This window comes from Lutra lutra, chromosome 9 (assembly GCF_902655055.1).
Source record: "Lutra lutra chromosome 9, mLutLut1.2, whole genome shotgun sequence".
Taxonomy (NCBI): domain Eukaryota; kingdom Metazoa; phylum Chordata; class Mammalia; order Carnivora; family Mustelidae; genus Lutra; species Lutra lutra.
The window spans coordinates 75,164,948-75,177,091 of NC_062286.1; the positions used below are offsets into that span (position 1 = coordinate 75,164,948).

Here is a 12,144-nt window from a genome sequence, read left to right on the forward strand (position 1 = left end):
TTTTCTTCTGCCAACACTTGTTGTTTCTTGTCTTTTTGATACTAGCCGTTCTGACTGGTTGGAGGTGGTATTTCATTGCTGTTTTGATTTGCATTCCCCCGATAATTGTGATAGGGAGCATCTTTTCTTGTGCCTGTGTGTGTGTGTCTTCTTTGGAGAAAATGTCTATTCAGATCTTCTGCCCCCGTTTAAGTCAGGTTTTTGAGGTTTTTGTTAGAGTTGGATCAGTTCTCCATGTATTTTGGATAGCCACCATTACAGGTATCTCCTCCCATTTTGTAGGTTGCCTTTTCATTGTGTTCCTTTTCTGTAAGTGGTTTCCTTTACTGCGCAATGTACTGTGCAATGTAGATGGTTTCCTTTACAGGGAAGAGGCAGGGAGCGGCCCTGTGGAGAAGAAGCCCGGCTGGCCGGCCCTCTAGAGGTCAGGTGGGCAAGAGCTTTCTTCAGAGGCTTCCCAGCACGGTTTCCTTAGCTGGTACCAGAAAGGATGGATTCTCTTGTAGAAAAGTGACACCAGTTAGCAGGCATTTAAGCAAATCTTTTGCAAGTTATGTCAGTTAGCATGCAAAATAAGGATTCCGTGTAATTAGATATTAGATATGGTTCACTTGAGTTCCATACTTTTTATTACGTGTTACACAATAAATCTGCACTTGCGTCCACTCATCTTAGCCCACCTCTTGAATAGCCTGTTGGGGAGAGGGAACCGGTCTTGTTCATCTCTGTATTCCTTTTCCCTTGGCTCGGCAAATCAGTGGCCCTTCATAAATGCTTGTCATATTGCATATCAGGTTGTTGCTTAAACATTAAAATTTGTCTAAACCAATTCTTATCATATTCTCCAAAATTAGAGCTGATGAGTGGTAAGATACTCACTGGTTACACATGTCTGTGAATAATTTATTAAAAGAGAGATCACTGACTAATGTTTGGGTTTATGTGGGAAGAATACGGAGGGGTTTGAGTTATGTGCCCATTTTATCTCCGTAGCTGTTAAGAGTTTGAAGGATGTGGTGTTACTGCCTCACTCCTCAATCTTTAAGTTTAATAATAAAAATAGAAATCACTTTCAGTTAACAGAAATTAAAGGTAAAATACTTTTCCAGAAAACCCTTTATACCAACTTTTTATAGCTTAAAAGTTTTGTAATTTCCAGGGTTAAGCTTAATCTTTTTTTTCCGTTTGTTTTTCTCCAGTATTAAGTGTTTGGCAGTCTCTATACCCTAGATCATATTTTATGGGTCATTGATTCCTTTGACAGTTGAGCATTTTAATATAATCTGAGAATGTATTTAAAATTGGTAGGGAGTATTAGATCTCTATTTGTATATAATTTATTGATTGAGTGATTGATTGAGATAGACTGCACAAGTGGTGGGGAGGGGCAGAAGGAGAGGGAGACAGGGAATTCTAAGCAGGCTCCACACCCAGCACAGAGCCCAAAGCAGAGCTTGATTCCAGGACCCTGAAATTGTGACCTGAGCCAAAATCAAGAGGTTTAACCAGCTGAACCATCCAGGCACCCCTGTTTGTATATAATTTTAAAATACACAGGTCTGATAAGCATTTATTTCTAACTCCGGGTAAAGTGCTTTTGACTTGGGTTCTCATTATCAGCCTAATAATAATGATGATAATAAGAATATAGACAACAACAGCTTTTTATTAGTGGTTTTAGCATTAAGTGTCATAGTCTCTAAGGTGTTTTTTCCTCCTGCCTTTTTTTTTTTTTTTTTTTTTTTAATAGGATAGGAAAGGAGGGCTCATGAAAGTGACTTACTTTCACTTAATACAGGCCAAGTAGCTACGGAGACAGATCTTGAACCTAGGTTTTAGGATTGTAAGTGGAGAAATCTTTCTCTATAGCGTGGTGCATCTGTGATTAACTCACTGCTTATAGTTTGGGTGTTTCAGAAGAAGCAAAAATAGTTTCTGTACCATTTTTTCTACTGAATCAGAGACCACTGAACGTAATAAAAACTGACCTCTGTTTATTGTATTAGTAAGTACTCCGTGATATATTGTAGTGCAATAAAATAGAATACAGAAATGCAAATCCATGTCTCAAAATTAGATGCCATGCTTTCCTTTAATGTTGTAATTATTTATTTGAATTCAGTATTAAAAGTTAAAAATTTAAAAACAGTGATGTATGTGTAATTTTTTTTTCTTTTCCCAGACAGATAGTGATTATGTACACAGTGTTGTAGCCAACTTGGAGAAAGAGTAAGTTCTTAATTATGAAAATGATAATATTTTAGTTACTGTTACTTACTGGCTTTTTGCTAAAAGAAAATGCCTCTTTTATAGTTCATTTCTCTGTGTTTAGTGTTCATTGGGTCAATATCATTGGTCTTTTACGTTGTCATAAAGTAGGTGGATATACGGTTTTCTGATCATGGACGAATTGGTGTATTTCAGTATAGAAAAGATTTGAATGCCATACGTATGTAACTCTGTCAATGAATTATTGATCTTAAAGACCATAGAGAGGATTATACAAGATTACTTATGTCTTCCACCCTCAGTTGACCAAAAAAAACCATTCTGCTATCAGGGTGGATAGTCTTGTAGTGGTTGTAGCTTGTTGTAGTTGTAGTAGTTCCAAACCTCAGTGCTGAACTATGGCTAAATCTGTTCTATTCTGCGAAGACTGAGTAACAGTTTACTGTGAGCGAGCACTTAGCAGCTAACGGGGAAAGCTTAGTAAGTTTCTGGTATTAGTTTTTGTAACACTGCCTTCATAGTTTAATAGTGATACCATAAAAACTCGTCATGATATGGGTTTCTTCACTGACTTTTACCTATTTTTGCCCTAAAGATGTATCTTTTACTTAAAAAGCCAAAAGGAAGCAACAATTATTTGTCGGCCCTAGATTTAAAATACTGCGATTCTTACCTTGTCTATCAAAATGCTGGAACCAGAAACTTTTTAAAAACCTATGAAGAGTGCAGAACTAAATTGTGCACTGGTTGTTTTTCCTTCAAGTGCTCCATTTCTTGGCAGCCCTTTATATAAACAGAATTTAGTATAGATTCCTCAAATACAGGAGCGGGGCACTCATTATTGGCCCTTCCTCCCCTTGGCCACATGGTCAGGTCTTTGGGGTTTATGCTGTGATTTTTGTCATTTCTCTTCTTCCTCAGTGTGTAGGAACACCAAGCCCAGAAAAAAGTATGACGAAGCATGAACTGCATTTGTGTAAATGCGGGTAGTTGCACAAGGATTTTGTGGAGATTTGCAAAAACTAAATGAGGGAAATGCAAACGTGGAAGGAATACACTTGAGTTAGTCAAGCTGATCACAAAAGCTTGATCACGGGTTTTCTCAACCTTGGCATTATTGACACGGGAGGCGAGATAATTCTTTGTCGTGAGGACCCTCGTATGTGTCCAGGGTACTGAGCACCCTCCTTGATGTCTGTCGCTAAGGTCAGTAGTACAGCCCACAGTTAGGACAACCGGATTCCTCCAGACGTTGCTCCATGTATGAGACAGACACACACACATTCATTAGTTTGTTTTTCTTCAATTCTCTATTGTCTGTGATACCTTCATTTTGATTTTTTAAAATTCTGATACCTTTTAGGAATATAATACATGCAGTTGGCTTAGGCTTTCTATGCTTCTCTAGGGATAGTAGCATTTTTTACACTGTTTTTAAAGCATTATTTAAAAAAAAAACCCTTTGTTTTATTCGAAAAATTCATATTTTCTGGCAAGTAAAATCGATGATGAGCTACTTCCATGAGCACACAGTGACCCTAACAGTATACCTCACTGATGTATTTTATGTTAAGCACACTAAGTTGAGCATTAAGATAGATAAAATCCCACAGAGCTTAAATAACTCAGCTAATCTTTCTTATCACAGATTTTCTAAAGAAATCAGTTCTGGCTTGGTGGAAATAATATCCCCTCCTGAAAGCTATTATCCTGACCTGACAAACTTAAAGGAGACATTTGGAGACTCCAAAGAAAGAGTAAGGTGAGCCTGTGTTGTTTAAGATCCCTCACTCTTGTGAGTATGATATGGAATAAATGTTTACCATGTAATAAGTATTTACTGGAATGTAATACATTTTACGACTCAGCTAATTTGTGAGAGCTAATGCATTTTTGGTTATTTGATTGGAAAATATGCAATTTATAACGAGAGGTTGAATTTGCTCTGTGCAATAACTTTTTTTTTTAAGATTTTATTTATTTGAGAGAGAGAGAGAGTATGTGCACACACAAGTTGTGGGGAGTGGCAGAGGGACAGGGAGAAGCAGGCTCCCCACTGAGCAGGGAGCCTGATGCAGGGACTCAATCCCAGGAACCCAGGATGATGACCTGAGCTGAGGGCAGATACTTAATCACGGAACCTCCCAGCCACTCCATTCTATGACTTTTATAACTGCTGTTCTGTGGGTTATGACTTAAGATATATTCAGAATAATGCAAAAGCTAGTTCAGATAGAAACCTAACATCTGTATGCAAAGTAAATGAGTACTGATTCAGTGGAAGTGATAAAAACAATATTACTGTTTTGCAGAATTATATTGTAATAATATAAAAATCCAGTCAACCAGATTTGTCTCTAAAGATGAGGGGGTTTTTTTGTTTTTGTTTTTGTTTTTTAATTTTTTTAAGACTTTATTTATTTATTTGACAGATAGAGATCACAGTAGGCAGAGAGGCAGGCAGAGAGAGAGAGGAGGAAGCAGGCTTCCTGCCGAGCAGAGAGCCCGATTCGGGGCTCGATCCCAGAACCCTGAGATCATGACCTAGAGCTGAAGGCAGAGGCTTAACCCACTGAGCCACCCAGGTGCCCCCAGATTTGTCTCTAAATCTCTAAAATTGAAGGACTGAAAACTTTTATTGTATTGTTATTAAAAACAATGTAATCTAAGAGATACTAACATTAGTTTTGAATTTTATGTCATCAGAAAAAAGGAAAAAATCATGTTTTGGGAAGAGATTATATTTCTTGAGTTGTTAATTTGTCTGAAAGATGGATATAACCCTCTAATCAGTTGTCTCTCAAGAAATATTTTAGTTCTAAAAAATTTGGGAATGGTTCTGGTAAATTCTAGGTGGTCTCTTTAAATTCAGAACGACTTCCAGGGTATATTCTGGAGAAGTTTACTTTGTATGATTCAAACCCTTTTTTTGTTTGTTTTTTGTTTTTTAACTTGTTTTTACAACTACTTCTCTTATTCAGCATTAGTCTGTTTCTGCAGGTTACTAGGAATTCCCTGAAAGGACTTAATAATGTAAACTTTAATGTGTTTTGGGTTTTTTAAGCATTCAGTACAATATTTTATTAATTTCTGCCTTCATGCAAAGCAGTGATCCTCAAAGTATAGTTCTTGAAGCACCATTTCCCAGAAACACTAAGATAATTACATTTGAAAAAAGGGCCTTCAGTTGAAGGAGTTTGGAAAATAATAGACTGAAAAGTTTTTTTATTCAACAAATCTGTTTACTGTTGGATGTTTCCGTGCCTGTGATATATGAATATGTCTCCAGAAGGGGGATATATATGATTTGCAAATTTACTTGACATTAGACTCCTTTTTTCCTCAGGACATCTTGACGATTAGTGTTTTGATAAAAGTTTCGTTAGAGAAAAGTGAATTCTCTTTCATGCTCTCCTACATGGGTGTATCCTATGTGTACATATATAGATACACAGGTATCTGTGGGTCGACAGATATTTTGTATATATTGTCTACTGTGTGCATGCAATGTATATATATTATAAAGTATAACATGTAGTAGGCATTATAAAATATTTACATTGAATCTTATTTTGCTAAATTTGAGTCTGATTCCAAACTCATTTCTGAAAATTTTTATTTTAGATGGAGAACAAAGCAAAACCTAGATTATTGTTTTCTAATGATGTATGCTCAGGAAAAGGGAATATATTACATTCAGGTAAGTATGGTTTGTCCTGTAATGTTTTTTCACACTTGTAAGGAAAAAGTAATATCCAGAGTATATGTTCATTAAAACAGGAAGTTTTGAAAGTGTAAGCCTTCTAAGATGTATAAGATTATAACAGTATTATCAGAGAGCAGAAGGGTTTGTCACAGTCACAGTCACTGATAATGTGGGCTCTGCTGTTCCATTCTCTGGTTTAGCACAAACACTAGCTTTCCACTTAATGGTGTGATGGTGGGCAGGTCACTCATCTCTTTCCTCTTCTCCTATCCCTCCATCTTTGCTCTCATTCTCCCTCTCTCCCCTGTAAAAGAGCTAAGGTTTAATTACTTGGCAAACTTTAAAGAAGGATTTTTTTATAGGTTTTTTTTTTTTAAAGATTAATTTATTTATTTAGTTGACAGAGAGACAGTGGGAGAGGGAACTCAAGCAGGGAGAGTGGGAACACTGAGCAGGGAGTCCAAAGTGGGGCTCCATCCCAGGACCCTGGGATCATGACCTGAGCCAAAGGCAGACACTTAACAACTGAGCCACCCAGGAACTCGGATTTTCTGATAGTTTTTTTGTTGGTCTTACAGTAATACAGTTTTCTTTCTTCTTCTTCTTTTTTTTAATGGTACAATACATGAACATTTATATTGAAGATAGTAAAACTGACGTTTAGCTGTAATGGTCCAGCTTTTAGCAGCGTGGCTCAGAGACTAAGTCTGTCATGATACGGCTTTTAAGTTAGCCAGGTAGGCAACAACTTAAATAATTGCAGGAGGTTCTTGTTTCTTCCAAATCTCATTCTCCTAAGTGACTTAAGCTTAAATTTTACAGTTGGAATTTCATCTTTATTTCATCTTTATTCCTTGTTCAAAATGCAGATACCCCTGAGTGGCGAAGCACACTAAGCCTGTCAGTTACTTTCTGTTTGTTTGTTTGTTTTTTTAGTATAAAAAGTTTATTAGATCTTTCCCTGAAAGGAGGTTTTGATGAGAGTTGCAAGAAGAGGCTCTGGGTCCCTGAATCAGAAAGGAAGTAAATGGTTTTGCAGCTGCTGGCAGGGGTTTGAGAGGGAAGGAAAGAAAGAGAAGCCTGCTTTTCCGTGGTAGGGCAGTCTTATGGAGCACAGACTTTGTCTCCTTGGACATTTTATCTTGGGCCATGTGCATTCAAATGTGCAGGCACCCTTTCTTGGTTCTCAGTTTGGGAAATGTTAATGATGATAGGGTCAGAATATAACATTGTGTGTACAAGAGTTGGGAGTATAAAAACATAGTATCCTTTAAATGCCTTAGAGAAGTCTTATTTTAATTTTAAGATAATAGCTTCAAAACATTTTATTTCATGTGCCCCATATTATTGTAGTTGAATCTTGCTGTTTGTTCTAGGGCCTCTGTATATTTACATGATGGTCAAGAACTTTATGGAGCGCATTTAAAAGTGTAGTTACGTTGCTTTTAAAATGGGTTTTAAATTTATCTCTAACCATAGAATTCAGAGACTCTTAAAGCTTTTGTGTGTGTGTGTGTACGTGGAGTATAGAAAAAGTAAGCATTTAGGAAATTAACAAAAGGATAGGGTGAAGAAAGAGGATAAGGCAGGGGTGCCTGGGTGGCTCAGTCCGTTAAGCATCTGCCTTCGACTCAGGTCATGATCCCAGAGTCCTGGGATAGAGTCCCATGTTGGGCTCCTTGCTCAGTTGGGAGTCTGATTCTCCCCCGCCTGCTGCTCTGCGAGCTTGTGCTTCCTCTCCCATTCTCTCTTAAAATCTTTAAAAAAAAAAAAAAAAAAAAAAAAAAGGATAAAGAAAACTTTGGTTAAGCAGGGTGTGTATATGTGGTGTTAGAACCACAGTAGCTATGAACTGACACTTAAGACACACTTCACACGTCGTACATTTTTCTTTCCAACTTAGGCTTTACACATACTTACTCATTTAATACAACTCTTTTTTGCAAGAACAAGATCATACTGTACCTGCTGTCTCACAGCCTGTTGTACTGTTGTTTCACTTATGGTAGACACCTTAACAAGCCAGTGATTACAGGTAGGAATACTTTTTAATCACTTATTGAAGTATCATTATTCAGATATCATAATGACCTTATTCTTGGTCATTGAGATTGTTCCCAACTCTTTAGTTGTGTCACAGATGAATCCAGTGAACATCCCTGTAATTGCCTAATTTTCTCAAAAATTATGCCTCCAAAAAGGAGTTGCTTCGTATTGAAGTCTTCACGATTTCATATTATATAGAATTCTCTCATTGAGTTCATTTTGAGCTACAAAGTGGGAAAAACAGATTAGCCTGAAAAGTCCTCAGTTTAATACTGGTTTTAACTATTTGTGAAGGATAGAGTTCACCCAGCAAAATGGGGGAGAATTAGTGTGAAGGAAGCAAAGGGATTTAGTACAGACTTGATAATTATGCTAGGTGCGTGTCTTCGTGTTGCGTCTGCTGGGATGTAGCCTACCCAGGACTTTGAGAGAGTGCTTTTAAAAAGGCAGCCAACTCTATGGTCAGCACAGGCATATTCCTAAAGGAGAAAAAAAAAAAGGCCACCTGTTCTAATGTTATGTTTATGGCTTGGAATGAAGTTTCCTGTCACAGAATCTCACACTTTGGTAAAGTGCTGTATCACAGCTGACTTGGAATTGAAGAGTGTCTTCTAGAATGCTGTTGGGTGTTTCCTACCGAATCGTGTCACAATGCCCATTTCGTGCGGTTGTCCCGGCTGTTTTGATGCTGACATTAATCAGTGGGCTTGGTGGCCAGCCTCATCTCTCCTCTATGTAAAGCTCCCCCAGCAGCCACTCCCCCTGTGATTTCTGAAATCATTGATCATTTTTCCCCAGATAAGTCATTTCCTTAGAGGTGGCCAAGTGATAATTTTCTAATTCTGTAACTTGCAATGTTCTTAGAAGCTGAGTTCTTATGTAAAGAACTTTCCCTCCTTGTCTGTCTGGTTACCTTAAAAAACAGTTCACTAAGGAAAGGCAGAATTAATGCCTATTCTTTCTTTTCATTAATTCTTCTAAAGTTGGTATCTGAGAAATCTCCAGTGGTGGTCATTAAAAAATATTATTGTGAACTCATGGATTTTTAAAATAGATTTGATTTGCCTCAATCCTTGCAATCATTATTTACAATTGGTACATCAGAAACCAGTGGGAATCTCTTCACTTTGGCTCACGGGACGCCTGGGTGGCTCAGTTGGTTAGGCGTCTGCCTTCAGCTCAGGTCATGATCCCAGAGTACATCGGCCTCCCTGCTCAGCAGGGGTCCTGTTTCTCCTTCTGCCTGCCACCCCCCTTCCTTGTGCTTTGTCTCTCTCGCAATATCTCTCTGTCAAATAAATAACATCTAAAAAAAAAAATTGGTTCTTAGATTCCTTCCACGTAAGTCCAGCAATCTTTGATCACTTCTTTGCTGATTGGCACAAGATTTGCACATGTCCTAGAATCAGTCATTTCTCTCAAGGAGTCTTGTTCTTTGTAGGAGCAAATAGTATTTAGGACCACAGTCTGGGTGCATGAGATGCTCATTGCTCTTAAGATGTCTTTGCTTCTAGGCCTTTTAGCAAAGAAAAGAGTATTGTATTTCTTAGGAAGAAACTACAAGCTCATGTTGATAGCCCCAAGTCTAATGAAGATTTTAGGGCTTTGTTTTTAATAACATTAAAAGTCTTGGTTTTTAATAACATTATCCTATTAACATAATTCTTTTATTCTACAGTATGTCTGAAATAGTTTCAAAATAGTCATACCAGTATCACTACTAACTCTTAGACTGCTGAATGCTATTTAAATTTTCTTTGTCCTTTTTTTCCCTCCTTAGACTATATCCTAATACGGATATATAGTAAAAATTCTGTGTTTGAAAGCCACTGGAAGAAATTCTTTATACTCTTTGACTATGCTGCCAAATTGATATGAAACTTGGTTTAATTGTTTCATTTCATATTCAGTTTTTAGGAATTTTTATCCTTTTTAGTAATTAAAAAAAAATTCCAAAGTCAGAATTGCATAAACTAAGATATACAGAAGTCTCACTTTCATTCCCATCACTCTGTTTTCTCCCTTCCTTATGGATAACCACCCTTAGTTTTTTTTCTCTTTCTTTCTTCTTTCTTTCTTTCTCTCTCTCTTTCTCTCTCTCTCTCTTTCTTTCTTTTTTTAAGATTTTATGTATTTGAGAGAGTGAGCATGGGGTGGGGCAGGGTGTGTGGCAGGAGAAGGAGAAGTGGACTGCCCTCTGAGCAGGGAGCCCAATGCGGGGCTCCATCCTAGGACCTGAGATCATGCCTGAGCAGAAGGCAGACCCTTAACAGACTGAGCCACCCAGGCACCCCTAGTTTTTTTTTTTTTTTTTAATTTCTCTTTGTACTTAAAAAAAAAAAAAATTTAAGCCAAAATGTAATATATAAAGTCTTCCATATATAATATTCTAATATATAATGCTTGGTTTCTGATAGCACATTTGCATGTTATAAAAACAGTATTTTACATCTTGTTTTTTATCTTCCCTCTGTGAACTAGTGATCACTAGTGAGTTGTAAGATTTTAGTTCAAGATTGCTCTTGCCATGCCAAAATACCTATGTCATAGAAGCACATATGTTCCTAAAAATCCTGTACCTAAGGGTTCATAGCAGCTTTATTTGTGCTAACCAAAACCTGGAAATAAGCCAGATGTTATTCAGGTGACACATCTCTACCACAGACATGGAATAATGAAAAGAAACGAACTGTGGATACACACAACAGTTTGTGTGAGGGAACCGTGGGGACTTTAAAATCCAATCTTGAAAGCTTACGTACTGTACGATTCTATTTGTATGGCATTTTTGAAATCACAGGATTGTGGAAATGAGAACAGGCTGTTGGTTACTGGATGCTGAAAGTGCGGAAGGGAGGAGGTGGCTGTCGATCTAAGGAGTAGCAGTAGCAGAAGAATGCTCGTGATGGAATTGTTGTCTCTCTGAAAATTACATGGAACTAAATACACACGCACACACACACCCCTAACACACCTGAATGCTATAAGACTGTTGAAATTTAATAAGATCAGTCAATTATACGGTCAGTTAAGTGTAGTGCAGTTACACTAGAGGATGTTAGATTGGGGAAAACTGGGTGAAAGGTATTAGGGATCTCTATATGTTGTCTTAGAGCCACATAGGAATCTACCGTTACCAAGTTTTTTAAAAAGTGAAGTTGCTTATATACAGAAATCTGTTGGATTTCTGTACACTAATAACAAAGTAGCAGGAGAAGGAATTAAAATAGTCGGCTTCCATTTGCACCAAAAAAGAATAAAATACCTAAGGTTAAACTCTAACCAAGGAGACGAAAACATGTCGTCTGAAAACTAAGACGGTGATGAAAGAACTTAAAGATGGTACAAACAAATGGAAAGATATTCCATGCTCATGGAGCGGAGGAGTTAGTATTGTTAGAGTGTCCATACAGCCCAATGCAACCTACAGTGCAACCCCTATCAAATACCAACAGCGTTTCCCCCAGAACTCGAACAAATAATACTAAAATTTGCATGGACCCACAAAAGACACCGAGTAGCCAAAGCAGCCTTGAGAAAAAACGGCAAAGCTGGAGGTACCACAATCCCAGACTTCAAGCTACCTGAGACCGGAAAGCGTAGGAATGAAAACATTATGGTTCAAGCTCACAGACAGACACATGGACCAATGGAACAGAATAGAGAGCCCAGAAGTAAAAGTGAAGTTGTTCGATGAGACGTGAGAGTGGAACAAAGCAGTTTTCCTAATTGAATGTAAAATGTGAGTTGGCAACCAGAATGAGTGTACCAACTTTTAAATAGGCCTTTGACTATTTCATCTACATCTCTGTGCATGTAATTAGCCCCCATCTTGTTTTTTGAAGTTACCTATCGGAAAAGTTTGTCGCTGCCTGATACTAGGGATCATCTTGGCTTTGGGTGAAGACAGTGTTTGGGTTTGAGCGTGGGCCCCTCTTCTTTCAGAGGAAAGTAAGGTGTCAGTGTGGTTCTGTGCTTTGTCTAGTTTTCCCTCCAGCTTCCCTAAAGCTCTGGAGGCATAGAACATGTTTTAGCCAGTGTATTCTCTAGGGTTAGTACACAATAGAAGGCTCAGTAAAATATTTGGTGGGGCCCATGTCCTGTCTTTCCAAATACTCCTACTGTTTCTTCACAGGGTAAAACAAAGAAAGCTTGTAGGATTT

The 12,144-nt window shown here is 37.7% G+C and overlaps 1 protein-coding gene across 5 annotated transcripts in view; it reads left to right on the plus strand.

The window, feature by feature from the left end:
- The window catches only part of MGAT4A (alpha-1,3-mannosyl-glycoprotein 4-beta-N-acetylglucosaminyltransferase A), a 155,842-nt gene that overhangs the window by 116,380 nt on the left and 27,318 nt on the right, over positions 1-12,144 (plus strand). For all 5 annotated transcript variants that reach the window (XM_047745042.1, XM_047745040.1, XM_047745041.1 and 2 more), the window contains exons 6-8: positions 2,183-2,229; positions 3,878-3,991; positions 5,854-5,929. In XM_047745042.1, the coding sequence (XP_047600998.1) occupies positions 2,183-2,229; positions 3,878-3,991; positions 5,854-5,929 (237 nt within the window). The remainder of the gene's footprint in view (positions 1-2,182; positions 2,230-3,877; positions 3,992-5,853; positions 5,930-12,144) is intronic.